The sequence below is a fragment of the Kryptolebias marmoratus genome, linkage group LG18 (assembly GCF_001649575.2).
Source record: "Kryptolebias marmoratus isolate JLee-2015 linkage group LG18, ASM164957v2, whole genome shotgun sequence".
In the NCBI taxonomy this organism is placed as follows: Eukaryota; Metazoa; Chordata; class Actinopteri; order Cyprinodontiformes; family Rivulidae; genus Kryptolebias; species Kryptolebias marmoratus.
Window position 1 is genome coordinate 11,023,331 of NC_051447.1, and position 17,237 is coordinate 11,040,567.

Genomic DNA, 17,237 nt, shown 5'->3' on the forward strand with positions numbered 1-17,237 from the left:
GGGGGGGGGGAGCGGGGTGTTTGCTCATGCTGAGAGATGACGTGTTGTTTTTGTTACCAGGCAGGTGGTCTGGAGTCTTAAACTTGTAGGTGATGTTGCGACACTGAAGAATCTCGAGGACCAGGTGCTCCCCTTCGGTCTTCATCTCCCTCTTCAGAGCAATCTTGATCTCCCCCATCACCTGAGTCTTGCCTGAACATTAAACAAATAAGGCTCAGCGAAGATCATGCGTCGGGTCTGTTCTGCCCCATCCCTTTGCTGCCCTCTTGTGGCTAAAAAGAGAACTGACATGACTGCCATCAGAAATGAACCAACGGGTGATCAGTTATTTAACAGGGGATGTTAGTATGAGTTCTGACGGGCCTCTTGTTGCCTTGACAACAGATTTAAAATTACAACAAAGACAAACAAATATGCTCTGTAAACTGGATTTCTCATTTTGTTGAGTTATGAATTTATACAGTAACATTCCACCCACACTCTGCAGATAACTGTGTTATATAATTGTTACACTTCAGTGTGAAGACTTGATTAAAGTCTGGTTAACGGCTGAGATAAGCCTTGCGCAGATTTATTAATCATAACAATGCCATGTCAAGAAATAGAAGCACGGCTGCGTGTTTTAGTGTGTGTTTGAGACACACGAGAAAAGTGTGACTGAATCAAAACGTGCGAATAAAACACCCGACTCCTGGCCTGCTGAGCGTCAGAGAGGCTGAGGTGCTCCACCTTTGCTTTAGTCGTACTCAGACAAGTCTCAGTGTCAGGGAGGGAACAGAAAATTCTAAACTGTGATATCAAGGATGCAAACCCAGCTGACCAGATCAGATTTAATGCTGAAACATCGCACAGCAAAGTCTTTTCGAACCTTCAGCATCGCTGTGTCCCATTGACGTTTTCATCCCGTCCGTGCCGTTTGGGATCTTCCCACTGAAAGCGAGAAGGAAAAAACATTAACAGAGAAATATTAGGAATCACTTTGGGACTGTTTTTGGGGTCGGCATCACACAAAATTTAAGCAAAGTCCAAAAATCTGATGAAGAGCAGAACAACAGATTAACATTTCAGGTCTTACCACCAGATTTTCATTAGATTATGGTGAGGGGATTTTTCTAAGCTTTTAACTTTGTTCTGCCTCAAACACTCTTTGGTGGAAGAGTGGCTGCTTTGATATGTGACCTACTTCGTGTTGCAATCAGACGTAAAGGTTCTTGCAGTTAACTTTAAAAACTACAGGTTAAATTTACACTTCGCTGTTCCATCACTGGCCCACATGACAACAAAAAACTGGAGGTCTTTTGTTAGCATGTCAGCTCGGTGAGCTCACTCACAATCGGGGAACCTGGAAGATGGCGCTGTCCACCTCGTTCGTCTCTCCCTCTTCGTCCAAAAGGCTGTAGGCGCTGCCGCTCAGGCCGCTGTCCAGGGAGGCGGCTGTGACCGGGGCGTCGCCTGATCTGTAGCTCGACCGAGCTGCGCAGAGACACAACCACACCCCGTCACCGGGCACAGAAAGGCAGGGAAGCACTTGTGCTTCGTCAAACACGAAAACAAAACAAGCATTGGTTAATACGCACCGGAAACTAAACAGGATTTGGACAGTAATGAATTGCAAGTAAACACTGAGGACTGGCAAAGAAGCGTAGGAACAAACATTTATCTGAAGCCTCTCTTAACAAAGACATGACAGTGATAGGCTGAAACAGAAAAACACTACACACATACAGTATGTTGATGCAGGCTACACAAGAGGCACAAAGATGCTACTTAAGGTGTTAATCCTCTATATGAAACATGACTAGTGTTCTAAAGTCATTTTAAAAAGAAGAAAACGTTATATGTGACGGCTTTTAAAAATGTTCACCAATGTATGCTTTTTAAGAAACGCCTCACAGCTGCTTTACATGCATTTCCAGTAAATGGTAATGTTTCAGTGTTTCGTTCTCAAACGTCCGGTCGGGCGGTGTGAGTATGGATGAAGCAGAGCAGGATCCATGCCCACACGGCTTTCCTTCAGGCCACTCGACACAACGTCACCGTTCGCTGCTCAATGAAAGCTCAATGAATCCGGTGTCGGAGTCACGGTGCAGCGGCGTTAACTCCAAATGAATCAGATCACAGTTTGAGACATTGATTTTCTTGGTTTCAGTGAGCTGTGTCTGTGGCCAGGAGGAAAGCGTGCCTCGCCGCATGAATCACTGGTGACTCTTTCTCTGCCTTCCTGTCTCTTTTCTCAGCCTGTAAGGCTCCCCTTCTTTCTTTCTGCAGGTGTGCGTTAGTAGCTGTTACATCCTCTCTCTCTCTCACTCTCTCTCCTTGCTCCATATCTCTGCTTCAGTCACACCACAGAAGGGAGGGGAGGGAGGGAGGGAGGGTGGGTGAGTCTTAGGCAAACTCTCACCTCCGGTGGTCTGCGGCCTCTCCTCTGACACAGCTTTCCTGAGGGTCAGGTTTCTGCCGTCTGCTCTCCTCCCTTTGGCCGACACGGTCGATGGCAGGGGAGGCAGCCAGTCAGACTGGGCTCTCTGAATGGTGAGCACGCCCACTACGCTGTGTCTCTGGTGCCTCAGTGGGAGGCGGCCACTTTGGCCTGGATGTGTTTTTTTGTTGTTTTTTTTGTTCGTTTTGGGGTTTTTTTTTTAACCACAGGCACAGATCAGATGTCAAAAGGTTGGGGTCAGCGGGAAACAAGGGTCATGGGGATTCAAGATGGAAGGAGGAAGGAGCAAGATGGAGATTTAGAGAGCGGTTCGTCTTCACCATGGCAACCAGCTTGACTGAGAATCACATGCAGCCACAGCGTGCAGTGCACGTTCAGCCCTCCCCATGTCTTTAACGAGAGAGGTGTGCAGCATCTGCTGGGGTGCATTGTGGGTCCGAAAAGGGGAGGGGAGGGGGGGTGGCGTGTTGCATGCACAGCCATCTCAGTGGAGGAGCTTCACAACAGCTGGTTGTTGTTGTTGTTGTTGTTAGTTTAAAAAAAAAGCATAAAAAAATAAAGAAAAAAACTAAAAAATAGTAATACTGGGAGGAGCATGGGACTTCATCTTTTCTTGTTTTAATTCTAAAAGTTAGATCAATCAGTCAAATAAATTTCAATAAAGAATGAGTTTTAATAATTTAGTTCAATAATGGGCTTTTTTTATAGAAACAAACAGCAGGTTTTGTAATTCGAGGAAGTTAGAAATGTCTCTTTTTTTACTTTAATATTGTTGCATTTCTACTAACCCGTAAATTGATAATGTGGGGACTTCAGAGATGATGTTCTGTCAAACAGTTTTCAACAGTTGGCACTGTATGAGCGATGACATCAGTCTCAGAACATGGTGTGTGAAGAAAAGGGCAAAATTCTTCCTCCGGGCTTTGCTAATGGCTCGCCAAACCGGGGCTGTTTTATATTGTTCTTTGCCGTTTTCTCAACCTAAACAACCTCCCTGTTCCTACACAAACGTCGGTCTCCTGAGACGTGGAATGTATCAGATAACTTACCTCCTGGTGGACTGATACCATTCAGCGGTGTCAGGAGATCGAGACTCACATAGCAACATGGAGACAGTGTGGCGGACAAAACAGCGACAAACTGACCCGCTGGGTTGTGTGAATGAGTAGAGGTATAATATCAGCCGATGCAGCGTTCTTTCACACCCGTATGACTTTATTTGTGAAAGAGTTATTTCATAGCCTGGTTTGGCTAGCTATTAGTACAACTTGGAGGAAGTCTTCTGCCCTTTTCTTCACACTCTGTTCTGTGACTCATGTCACGGCTCATAAGGAACAAACTATTCATACCTATTTGACAAAACATTTTAAAAAATCAACTAAATTCACTAAAGTACAAACTACCATAGTTGAGGTGGAAGTTCTAGATATTCTTTTTTCAAACTACATAGATCTGACCATTTTATCTATGGAGCCTTTATTATTTTATGCCTTTTTGGGTTCAACGACAGGAGGTCAAACTCAGGAAGGACCTGTGCAGGTAGGGCGCTCCCTCTAAATATTTGTAAATACATAAAGTGCTGACACACTAGATACGACGGGGAGTAGACTAGAGGGCGTAAAAAGTGAGAAAAACTAGGTTTAAGAATAAAAATTTAAAAATAAAAGGGAAGAAAAAGGATGAGTGCAGGGAGGCCATGCTGCGTGGGCTTTATCTGCGTCTTGGTTTACTTGGTTGGAGGCGTTGTGGCGGCTGTGTCTGCTGTTGGGCTTCGCCCGTTGCTATGGCAGCGCCTCCGCTGCCTCCACTGCTGCTGTCCTGATGATGGTGGCGTGCAGCGTTTTTGCTGGAGCGTGAAGCGCCATGTGAGCGAGAGTGTTGGCTGTGTCCGTGGCTGTGGCTTTGGCTCTGGCCCTCGGACGAGGAAGGCTTCGATGTGCCAGGACTACTGTGAGATTTCTCGATAGTGGTCACCTGCGTGTCTAAAACAACCAGATTCACCGGATTACCAAAAAAATAATCTATCCTTCAGTGAACTTAGAGGCTGTTGCCTGCTGTATAGTACTTGTGGTGAAAGAGTTATTGGTGAGATAATAAATTTAGCCGGCTTCGTGACGGCCTTATTGAATCTATGGACTCCTAAAGCAATTTTATTTAATTTGATTTTACTTTGAAGTTATTTTTCCAAAGTATGGAAGCATTCAAAGCCTTCCACAGCCATATTGCTGTCTGTGGTAGAGGAAACAAAGAGGGAAGCTAAGGATAGGCCTCTGAGCTAGGTGACATCATGGCAACCAAGAAAACAGACCACGAGAAAGCGAAAAAAGGCATGAAGCAGAAGCTACAGTGGGTGCAAACATGGGCAGAGGACAGTGCTGGAAATACAGATGACAGGACTGAATAGAGGGAAAACAAGAAGACAGAGGCAGACACTAAGATAAAGAAAGAACAAAAAGATAGAAGAGAGAAAAAGTCAAAAGCAAAAAAAAAAAGAAGAGCCCAGCACAGAGAAGAAGGAAGCAGGAAACAGGAAGCTGTTGGGGAATGACAGGGACTGAGTCAGGCAGGGGAGGGGAGTTCATCGAGTCCTACCCTTGGCTGGATCAGGGAAGATCCCATGGCTTCGGCTCTTGATGACAGACGATTTGGGAGAGTCCTGATTATCGTGCGCGGAGGCAGTGGTTTTGGGGGATGAGTGCTGTGAGGAGGGTTTCGAGGAGCCGTGTCGGCCCTGGCCTGAGTGGGAGCGTCGGTGGTGGTCCCCCTCGCTCTGCTCCTTGAGCGAGAGCCATCGTGGGACATTGTCCAGCTGGGACGTGTTGGACAGGTCAATAAGAACCTAGCAGCAAAGAAACCAGTTCAGCAAACACCAATAAATATTGACCTCATTCACATTAAACTTTTTGAAGTGAAGGTTTACCTCTCCTAGGAAATCGTTGGAGGAGCCTTTGTCGTAGTCCCACACCGTCACTTCCAAAGTCTTCTTCCTCAGCTGCAACACACACCATTAAAAAAATAACACGCATTCATCACCACCAACAGTGGCGGCCCAAACTAGACTCCAGCAAACACACTACCTGCTCCAGGTGGATGTTTTTATAGATGACAGTCTGGTTCCACTCAGGATTGAGACTCTTCCCCGCGTGTTTGGATTTCCTCTTGTTCTCAGCACTGCGGGAACAGATCACAAAATATGCCCTTTGTCATCGTGCATGCCAACATGCAGGTTAGTGAACCAACCACAACAAGCACAAGGAGGTGTTACTAGAGCAAGGCACAACGTGAAAGTACAGAGGGAAGAAAATGACAGTGAGCGACAGGGCTCGGATGGAAACATTGTATGAGACTATATACGTGCACGATGTCAGGGCGTGCTGCAAAAAAGTCCATTTTGATGTCCATCAAGTCATTTAGTCTCACGAAATTTAGATGTGCTCTCATGATAAAGGTATAAAACAATATGCCATTAAGAAAATAAATTCTGAACACAAGTTTTCAAAACAAAACAAAAATTGAATTTTTGATTTTGATTAAAAAAACACACTAAAAAGCAATTATTTCACTATTTTTGAGAAAAAATAAATGTTTAGGTGAAACAGAATGAATGACTTTTACAGATGGATGTTTTTTGCAGAGTGTAGGGTTTGATTAAAGACTGCAGGGTATGAGTAATTATTTCGGAAAAGACAGGAACAGTCTACTCTACGTTGGAAAACGATGGCATGAATAAGTGCAACGGAGCAAAGTTACAGGTTTGTACCTAAAGTGGCACGTTGTTAAGGGTGCAGTATGACGTTAGAGGGGCAATGTAGGACATTAGTGAGGGATTCTTATTACAAAACAGGGGGAAACTACAGGATTAATGGTTAACAACAAAAACAAATCATCTTGAAGGAATAGACAACAGCGCAGGGGACTATTTGTTTATATGGGTTAGTTTAAGGGACATTAAAGGGGATTTTCACCCCGCAAAATCCAAGATGCCCATAAAGTTAGGAGAACGTATGGGAATATTTTAAAAAAAGTAACAAAAAATGACAAATTGCTGAAGAGTGGAGGGAGTTACTGTGACACTCAATGAATTGATTATGATTCTTCCACTCCGTAAGAAAAAAATGTTAACATGGCCGTCTTGTGACCAAACGGACAACTACGTATTAACCAAAAACAGAGTGGGCAAATCACATACCTGGCATTCTGGACAACCATGACCTGACTGAGGGGGTCCAGCATGCATTAAATATAGAAAACAACATACAGAAACAATAGTCAGAGGGAGGGTGGAGGGTCAAAAAGTGCTTTTACGAAAGAGGATTTATGGGTAAATTTAGGTTTGCTGTGTTTTCTGGGATTGTGACAGGGAACTGTGGTGTGCAGCAGTGGTGTGTCATGTTAGTAAGAAGAAAAAAAAAGCATATTTTGGTAACCGGAGCATTGATCTCCCAATCATTCTCTAAACCGAACATCTGATTTTACTCATTCTCTGTCCAGCACCTGGTGTCTGACCACAACATAACGTTGGTACAAATGAACTCTAATTTTACTTGTTTGTTCGCTAGAAGTTACCTATGTAACATCAACATCAAGCTAGATATTCCTGCAAAAGAGCAACTGATATTTGAATACAAATGTGCAGCGACTAATAAAAATATACTTTCAACTTCATATAAAATTGTTCTGCAAATTTATACCAATTAGCCATAACATTACAACCACAGACTGGAAATGTGAAATAATACTGCTCATCTTTTTACAACACAATGTTCGACAGAGAAAACTTGCATTCAGGTCCAACCTGAATGTTGTGTAAAATGTAAATATAAACAGAATGATATTAATTTCAAAGCTCATAAATTTGTATTTTATTTACAATGGAACAAAGTAACCATATTAAATGTCTAATTTAAGAAACCATAAGATTTTAAGAAAATGAAACAGGCCAATATGAGGACTGGGTATAAAAAAAAAAAATTTTTAGAGAATCTCAAAAGTAAAGCAGTCTGTGAAAAACTGCATCTAAAAGCAGTGGAACCATTTCAGAATAATGTTCCCCAGAGGACAATTGGGAAGATTTTGAATATTTACAGTTCAACATATCATCATCATCATCAAGATTTCAAGAATCTGGCAACATCTTTGTGCCCAGAGGACAAGGCTGAAAGTCAATATTAGATAGTAGAAATCTTCAGGGCCTCAGGCGACACTGCAATAAATACAGATCTGGTTCTGTTCTGGGCTCAGGAAGACTTCTACAAATCACTGTCTGTGGCATGGGCAGCTTAGGAACCATCAACGTAGAAAAGTATACACAGGTTTATCTTATTTCACTCCATAAAAATTTCTTGGTTTAAACATTTGAAATGTTTACTATGTTTCATTGTAAATAAAATATGGGTTTGTGAGTTTGCCGATCATAACATTTTATTTTTATTTACTTTTTACACAACGTCTCAGCTTTTTCAAAATCGGGGTTGTAGATGCTACAGCTTCCCTTCAGTGGGACAGCAGCGGGTCCTACAAAATCTTCCAAGGAATGTGTCAAAGATCCCAAGAAAGCGTTGGAACCTTCAAAGCCTTCAGATACAAAACTCTGATGGCATCTGTGTAAACAACCCAATACATAACACTCCAGAAGACCCAGAGATGTTCTTCATGTCCCGACTGATCCCAGCTGACTGTTTTTGTGGCTCAGCTGGACATAGTCTTATGGCTGATCGGTGAACATGTAAAAGTCTTTGCAAAGGAACACACAGACTGTGGACAGCTGTAGATGAGCAGCTCAGAGAAGCCTGGTTTGCTTTGTGCACAGTTTTTTTTCCCAAATTGCAGCACGTCTTTCTTTATTTCTGGTTACTTAGTTTCAGGCGACTTTGACCTTTATGTGGTTGCCAAGAGATCTGAGAAAACTTGTGTTTACACAAGAAGCATATATTGTGTCTTGTGCATAGTCTCAGTACCATCTAAATCTCCCAACAGTGTCTGAATCCACACATACGTCAAGCTGAAGACTTGTGAGAGTGCAGACTGAAATGCCCACAGCCATAAATTATTACTTTTATCCCAAATGATCAATGGAAAAAAAAAACAAAAAACTACCCTCTCGAGGGAGCTCATCTCAGACAGAAGAGAAGGTGAAGAAGTCAATTGCATTACAACACCATCACCATGAGAATGGGAGGGGGGGGCTGGACTTATGAGGGAGTGCGGATCGTATTGCAAGTAAATATGAGAGTTATTGATTTTAACTGCACTCACAGCTGCAGTACAACATCCATCAACAGAGGCAACACAAGCGCACCTTTAACCTCCTGTTATTTACATAATGTTTGTTGTTTGGCAGTGATCGGGGGCTGATGAGTCCTGTAAAAAAGGCGTTCAAGTGAAGCATTTCGAGAACGTAACAACTGATGGGCTCGATGTGCCGCAGTGATATGAAGCGGGCATGTGCTGCACATTGAAAGATGTGATGGTAAGCCAAAAATCAATTTTAAAATGAATGGAAATTAGGTTAACAAAGTGGCTGTCTGTGCAGCCTAGACGGGGAAAAAAATAAATAAATAAATAAAACAATTGGCCTAAATAAAATTCAGTCCTGCTCTAAATCTGAAAGAAAACAAGCGGACACATCTTTAAGCACACTGTCCTCCCAGCCTTTACGAACCTTCCTCCAGCTCTGAACCATTTAAGGGTGTGCTTACAGTTTCTGCTCTCCCGACTCACCCTCTCCCTGGCAGGAGATACACTTTTACAAATGGATCAGAGAAGCCGTTGTTGTCCCGCGGCGCAAGGTTTCTGGCCTGCAGGACGTGGACGATCAAGTTGCCGAGCTGCTTGTCGTAGTGGATTTGAAGCTATAAAAGGAAACACAGCCGAGTTAGCACACACTGAATGCATTTGTGAAGAAAGACAACGTAGAATGAGTGAAACATATATTTTTTGTGTGTGTGTGTGTTCTGAAGCACTAAACACGATAAACATAAGGAGAGTTTGATGTTTTATTTCACACACCTGTATCTCTCCAGAAACAGGGTGGGACTGGGTCTTGGCTCCATCTGAAGTCTGAAAGTGCAGAGAGCCAGATATGAAGACAGTGCTGGACAAAAATCTGTGGGTGGTGTGTTTACTGGTAGGTGGACATATTGTACAACATGTCCTGTGTTTAATACGCTGCTTGAGGCTAAACTGTAACATCAACTCCTGATATATCAGTACATTTAATGATTACTTTCAGCTTGTTTCATTCAAATTTGTTCAGGAGATTTTTTTTTTGGTAATAAAAAGACACACAAGCACACACACATTGTCTGATTTTGCCAACAGAGTGCAATGTATATACATATATATATATATATATATATATATATATATAAATTAAAACGCATTATATATATATATATATGGGCTTTTTATGTTATAAGACTGACTTAGTGAAATCTCAGCACAGTGCTCGTAAACCCTCCCTAATGGACTGGCCTTGCTGCTGTGGCGCTTCTTGCTGACAGACGGGGATCCTGGCTGAGCAGGGCTGGAGGTTGCCGAGGTTGGGGCAGGAAGGGTGGAGGAGGAGCTGGATGTCGGACCCTGCTGCTGTGACACTTTCTGCAGCTCGGCGGCCAGCTGTTTGGGATCAACACCTGGAGACCTGGGAGGTCTGTCCCCTGAAAGGTTCACACAGACAGTCATAAAGAGCCAACAAGACGACTTAAAGGATTCTAGAGTCATCTTTCTAGCTTGGGATTATTAGTGGATGTACAGTTGAGCATGTCTGATAATGTATTAATGTTTAAAGGATAAGAATAAGCAAAGTTTTGGTCTGTTAACGGGTTATTTGATGTTAAGGTTGCACCTGACTGGAAAGAAAAAATACAAGAGAAATCATGCACGAAAAAAAAGGTTACCCTAAAAGTTAAAAAAGCAACTCTGAAAACAAAAGAAAAATAATTGCTGCACAATCAGTCTGTGAAATATAAATAAACAGAGGAAACAGGTCATTATAGTATGCCTGAATGTGAGCAAAAAGGAGAACTTCTGATGGGAAACATGTTGGAAAAAGTCCAAATAAAACCATTAAATTCAAAATAAATTATTCTATGCTAATGTAAAATAAACAACTCCCCACATTTATACAACTTTTTATTCACATCTTTTAATAGTAAAATAATATTGTAATATTACCTGTAATAGAAATTATTAATTTTAGGAGCACAAAAAAGAACTACCAGCAAAAACAAATACACCCTAATTTACCTCCATTTACAACCCTTTTAATGTTTAACTCAGATATTAGGTCAGAAGTCATAATCCTGAGTGATTTTTGTTAAAACTGTCTGGAACTTAAATTTTTCTAAGGAATTTGACATCATACTAAATTATCTCCTATCAAAAAATAAACGAACAAAATGACAAATTTGCAGCTGGAACCCTTTGTTGACATCATATGTAACGACCCACTCTTTCAGGATACAAATCAAGACACTAAGACAAACCTTAAAATCAGTATATTAGGGCTGGGGTTATCAAAAATACTCCAACTTACCTTTGCTGTGCTCCTGGAGATCCAGGTGGTGAGAATCCTCAGACTCAGCCAGCATGTTTAGGTCACTGAAATATGAAAATAATGACTACTTCATGTACTTCTGAAAAGTAAAGCTGACAGGAAATACAGCAGGAAAAGACAACCAAAGCCATAATGAACACCATTAAGATAAACCACAAGTCTAAATCTGACATAAAACATAAAGCTATCATTGAACTGAACAGGTCAAAGGTCATACTCACAGTCTGACGCACACTTCTGCCTCATTACACAGCTGACCCACAAGTCCCTGTACCTCCTCGTAGGTTTTACCCGTCAGAGGAACGCCGTTCCACTCCAAGACCTGCATTCCTACAAACAGCACACGGCACTGAGTCGGTTTTTCCTGCCATATTTGACCCGGTGCAAACATTTCACCTCAAACCACAACAACAAAACCAAAACCTGGAATTATCTGAAACCCAGAAGGTTTGGGTTTGCTGCATCAGCCAGAAAGAAAGAGGTTATGGTTAAAAAAAAACAAAAAAAACATGCTCTAACTTTTACATTTGCAATGTCTCATTTTTTTGATTTCAACTCACACAAATCCACTCCGAACAGCAAAAGGAAACACTTCATTCTGAATAAAACGCACACCCTGCATGCCGGCAGGACTCACACAGTCTGAAGCAGCGCATCAGGAGGGTCTTCTGTTTGCGCCGATGCTCTCGGGCTGCGTGAGCGTGATTTGACAGGGAAGCTACATTGTAGTTTCAAAACCGCTCACGCTCATCACATTGGTAACACACTCCACGGAGAAGTTGAATTTTTAGCACTCGGACAAATTCACACACGCACGCCGCTCCCCCTGTGACACTAAGCTTCTACGCCTGTTGAATCTGACAGCATTCCTCTCTATTCGCTCCGAAAGAGAGACAGCGAGGCGAAGTCTCCCCGCTGGCACAAGCATCTTATTTTGCAGCCGTTCAGCTCGACGCTGATGACAGGGATCTGGCTATTATTGTGGCTCTTATAGCGAGCAACACGACGGATGCAGCTCGGCTCTCGGACTGAGGCGATCACAAACACTATCGCTTCTCTATAGAGCATAAACATTTTCCTTTATTTGGAATGAAAGAGTTGGAGACAGAAGTCAGGTTTAAATGTGCGTTCAGACCCCAGACATAGCATCCAGGTCAAAGTGGGCTGGGATGTTCCTCTCACTGCCCACAGATCATCAGTCTGGCAGCTTTCAAATGATCCAGGCCATAGTTTTACCTGTCGTCTGTCAGCCGCAATGTGACTGCGAGTAGCCTGAGGGAGTAAGATGGTGATGGGGTTAACTGATCCCAGACTCCCCCCCCCCCTCTTAAAACGTGTCCCACCTAATACACATAACGGTGTGTGGTGACTCTGTGGCAAATCCAGCTTCCAACACATTTAAACCTAAAAATGATGCCAGTTTGTATTTTAAAGGTATGAAATACGGCACTGCTTGTGAAACAGTAATGCTGCTTGTGGGTATATTTTACCACCAGCAATCAAATGTAAAAGTATATCTACTAATATGCATCTAGAAATGTTGTTGTTGTTTTTGGCATAGCTTGCTGAGTTTTAGATGGAAAGTACCAGCTATTAATGATATCTTGAGTTGTTTTTTACCGCCCTGAATAACCAGGAGAGGTTGATTAAAAACAGATGCGTAGAGGTTTTTAATGCCTTTTTCATTTTCACACTTCCAGCTGAGAATAAGTTTGAATGTCGCTGGGCTTTAAGCCGACAGTTCGAGACACAAACTATCACTCAGGGCTCATCTTGACTGTGTCGTCAACAACTCGGTAAACAGCCACCCTTCTCATGCAGTGGTCGGGCATGTCTTGGGGTTGTTTTGCCTGATTTATACTGGCAGACTGACATCCCCACCAGAGGGAGAGAAACTCTGGGTATTCCTGGCAGCTACAAAAGCTCTTGCACTTTTTTCTTTTCACATGGATGACAAAGTAGCCCTGCTTGTCATTGTCATGTTCATTTGAAATTTTCTGTCTTAGAACGCCTTTATTTTGCCTCAGTTTTTCACTTGTCATGACAAACTAATTACATTTTTGCTTCAACACAGCTGCAGCAGCACATGCAAGTCCTCTTTTCTACACTATTGCTACTTAAAACAAACTATTGCGATACTTAAACTAGTTACAATTCAAACTGCACTGCTAATATTATTTTTCCCCAATTGTTTTTTATTCTGCTGTGCCACAACAATTCATCTTGTGGGATTCATAAAGTCAGTAAATGTATTTAACTCAGCAAACACAACTCCCTGTGCATGGATCACTGCTGAAGAATCAGTGATGTAGACGACCCACTGAGGGAGTATCGCTGCAAGTCTGATTTGCAGCTGACTGAGAAATCAGCTAACCAACAAAATGAAGGGATTTGTTTGAGAAAGGATTCAGATCGGTTTATTCATGCAAAAGATGACATTTTATTAGTAAACTGTGCGTAAGGCAACACAAATTTAAGAGCATACGAACAGTTCAGTAGTAAAAAGACTAAAACTTGCCTAACATATTATGATCTTGTAGAGAAAATATAAATGGCTGCTTTTGGTGCCATAACTAGCAGACAACTAATTAAAATTTTATTATATTAATAAATCAGCCTAACTCTTATACATAAAAGTTTCTCACTACAGTGTAAAAATGAATCCTGGTCTAAGAGAACTACAGTTTGATAGTCCAAAAAAAGACATTTCTTGTGATAAATGAATAATATGTGAATGATATAATGTAAAATATCAATTGTTCATTTGTTTTAAGCAAATGAAAATAATATTTTTTCATTGTAAAAAGGCCGGCATGCGGTTTTTGGTACCTCTGAACAGATCCAAACTAGTCGATTCTGCGTGTTTCAACTCTTTGTGCTAAGCTATGCTCACTAGCAGGCTCCATCTGCAAATATTTACCCAACAAGTTGTATCTGCCATGGTATGTTGGACAAATGGAACCAAGTCCAGCCTGACTACGGACTCAAAGTCAGGCTGGACCTTTATAACCATACCAGCAGGTAGCCAAGGTGGTACAAAACAGCAAACTGAGAGCGAAAGCCAGCAGACGGAACTGACAAACTGAGGGAAACGGAGGAGTATAAACACTAGGAAAGAGTGATTCCTAATGAAAGACAGGTGGGTGTGCAGCTAAAAGTAGGAACAAATAAGGACTTCTAGAAGCTACAACGAGATAACCAAAACTAATCTAAATGTAACAAAACTTTTAAAACAAATGTAACAGAAATTAACACAAAAACCACAACAAAGATCCTCAAAAATCCAGATGTTAACTCCATATGCAAACAAATTTTTATAGACATTGTAAATACACTTACAATGCTGTGCCAATTTGTAAAGAATGGTCACATTGTTTAAAAAATGTGTTGTCTTGATTTCCAACTCACAAAAACAATTTAATTTACGATTTTTAACAAAGGGAAGTGAAATTTGATCAAAGATCTTACCTTCAAGAATCTTTCCTGTTTGTTCTGCAGCTCCACCAGGCAGGACTTTGGCAACGTAAGCTCCAATGTCTCCGTTACTACCAGGGACCTCTTTTCCTCCAACTACACGGATACCTAAACCATTTCCTGTTCAGCAGCAAAAAAATAAATAAAAATGTTAATTTAATTTAATTGTCAAGGGTTGAAGTCCTCAAAAATACATTTGAATAGCCACCTTTTACCTTAAAACTGGACCCTTAACAGTGTATACATATTATTCTGTCATTTATAGACATAACAAACTTTCCCAAATGTAACATTTTTTACTGTATGCAGAAGCTGATAAATGTCAAAATGACCTACAGCCTACGGTCTTTCATGCAGAACCAGAACCTCAGTCATTTTATACCAATTAAAGCAAGAACAAAATGACTGAGGCAGATTTATTGCAATCAGCTCATTTCATGTGTCTACAAAATTCTTTCACGATGGGCTGTTTGTTAATCACGGGATAATCCTAAGTGTAAGGAATATGTCATATTAAGCATGGCAATGACTGATGAGCCGGAGGGCAAGCCAATTCAAAAAAAAAGCCAAGAAATGTCTGCCATCTGTGGGAGAAATATAAGCAAAGCAAATGAAATGAATGATAAATACCACTAATGCTTTGTAAACCAATTAGGGTTCATAATGGTCACATTTCCCAACCCTTATCCTTATCTTTCAGTAACTCTATTGCGCTATGACGATTTATGACAATTTCTTTTTATTCCCAATTCATTTACAGAGAAATACTGTAAAACCTTTGAACGTTACATGTGATGCAAGTTGAGTCTTCGAGCAAAATGCATCAAATGCACACGCAGTGATCAGTAACGTTAGCTTTCAGCACATGATCCTGTGAGCTGCCATTGTCCCTACACCTCTCCGTGCATGCAGCTTAACTTTGGTGCCTTACCTGAGACGCTGCGGTCTTTGACATCCCTCTGCAGTTTGACCCTGAGGTGAGGGAACAGATAGTACGGACCTTTTCCCTGCAGCCCAAACACAGTGGGGAGACGTTAATCACCTTGTCTCACTACACACACCCATATTATTCTAAGATGTCTGCTCGACTGGATGTTGGGTCTTTAGTATTTTATAGTTACAAAAACACAACCTCGGGTGAACAACACAGCATATGACACACAGTATTATTTATTTTTGCCTTGTGATGAAAAAGATCTAACCTGATAAACTCATTTCTGAAGCACTGCATCACCTGACGTGACTTCCATTCATGTTAGTTAAAGAAGAAGTCAAGGCTGTAATGTCAGCTATATTTAAAACTGGGATTATTGATTAAAAATAAAATTTGCAGGTGAAAGAATGTTCTCTTTAGGCTGTTGCTTCACTTTCCTCCCTTCTCTGATGTGTCTGCACACTGAATTACAGATGGACCCTGTGGCTGGAGTGGGCAGCTGCAGATCCTGGGCTGCCGGAACAACTAGGCGTAAGCTTTCCGTTTTGATGACTACGTTTAAACTGAGGGTAAGCTGTGTGAGTCAGAGGTAAAAAGGTATCAGGGCACCAAATAATTTGAAGTCCATTATTAAACACTGGGGAAAAAAATAGTTAAATGCACTAGAAATTTCATTATGAAGTCAGACTGAGCAATGCTCAGGGAAACTGTGAAAAACCCAGGTGCTCTCTGTACGCCTCAGACTCTGCAGGATCTCAGCAAGGATGTTACACTAAATAACAAATAAAAAAGCCTTAGTGTAGGTTACACAGAATATCAGCGCAAACACCTAATATAAACTGTGAAACAAGTTTTGTAAGAGCGTAGCTCGGCTTTCGCCGCCACTGGACCAGGACACCTTTCAGTCATCAGCTCAACCACAAACTCATCTGTGTACCAATGTCTTTTAAAGCCAAATGTGACACCATCTGTCCAACACTTGAAACTTGGCAGAGATTGAGACACAAAACCAGACTTTGATCGAAAAAATACCGGAACATATAGTGACTGAAGAACAAATAAACAAAGGCTTTACAATGGCTCAGCCAAAGTCCAGACTTCAAACACTGAAAATGTAATGAGTCTTTGAAAGCTTAAAGTACCCATATATCCATCTATCTATCTATAATCAAATAGCCTTAAATGTCAATGACCAGAAGCAACATTCAGAAGACAGGGGGCTAAAAGTCTTCTTCAGTGACCTGGCATGTTTTGTTGTTCATAAAAGGCTGTACTTACCTCACATTAAGATCTGGTAAAGACCAAATCATTTCAATAAAAGTAAACAAGTAAAGCCATTCGTCCTGTTTTACCTGTCTCTTTTCCTGGCCATTCTCTGGCCGCCCATCTCTCGGTTTGTCGAACCAGTCTGTCTCATCTCGTCTGAGGTGGTAGGCTTCAGGAATGAAACACAAGCACTGCTTCAGAACCAATCAGAGGGTTGGGATGCTTGCATCCTACTACAGAAGATGGATTTAGCATTTTGCAAAAGGGATCACATGCCATTAAGCAAATTTCAAAGTGTTAAAAGGAAATGAGAGAAATAAGGACATGAGGACAGCACAAGAGGGAATAAAAGAAGACAGTGGAATAAGCAGAAAAAGTGATGCAATTTGAAGGTTAATAAAACAGGATTAATATCATATACAGGTGCTGGTCATAAAATTAGAATATCATGAAAAAGTAGATTGATTTCAGTAATTCCATTTAAAAAGTGAAACTTGTATATTATATTCATACATTACATACAAACTCATATATTTCAAATGTTTATTTCGTTTAATTTTGATGAT

General features: G+C 41.3%; 1 protein-coding gene across 4 annotated transcripts in view; it reads right to left on the reverse strand.

Annotated features, from left to right (window-relative positions):
• The window catches only part of pcloa (piccolo presynaptic cytomatrix protein a), a 53,409-nt gene that overhangs the window by 4,418 nt on the left and 31,754 nt on the right, over positions 1-17,237 (reverse strand). For 2 of the 4 annotated variants that reach the window (XM_017414801.2, XM_017414798.2), the window contains 15 exons: positions 16,758-16,840; positions 15,403-15,478; positions 14,466-14,591; positions 11,219-11,327; positions 10,977-11,041; positions 9,914-10,098; positions 9,449-9,499; positions 9,161-9,291; positions 6,630-6,656; positions 5,518-5,611; positions 5,361-5,432; positions 5,033-5,279; positions 1,332-1,473; positions 869-930; positions 58-192 (listed from right to left, as the gene is read on the reverse strand). In XM_017414801.2, coding sequence (XP_017270290.1) covers positions 58-192; positions 869-930; positions 1,332-1,473; positions 5,033-5,279; positions 5,361-5,432; positions 5,518-5,611; positions 6,630-6,656; positions 9,161-9,291; positions 9,449-9,499; positions 9,914-10,098; positions 10,977-11,041; positions 11,219-11,327; positions 14,466-14,591; positions 15,403-15,478; positions 16,758-16,840 — 1,605 coding nt within the window. Of the gene's footprint in view, positions 1-57; positions 193-868; positions 931-1,331; positions 1,474-2,506; positions 4,423-5,032; positions 5,280-5,360; positions 5,433-5,517; positions 5,612-6,629; positions 6,657-9,160; positions 9,292-9,448; positions 9,500-9,913; positions 10,099-10,976; positions 11,042-11,218; positions 11,328-14,465; positions 14,592-15,402; positions 15,479-16,757; positions 16,841-17,237 lie in introns of those variants that run through there. The other 2 variants (XM_037981215.1, XM_037981216.1) reach the window with 2 other exon arrangements.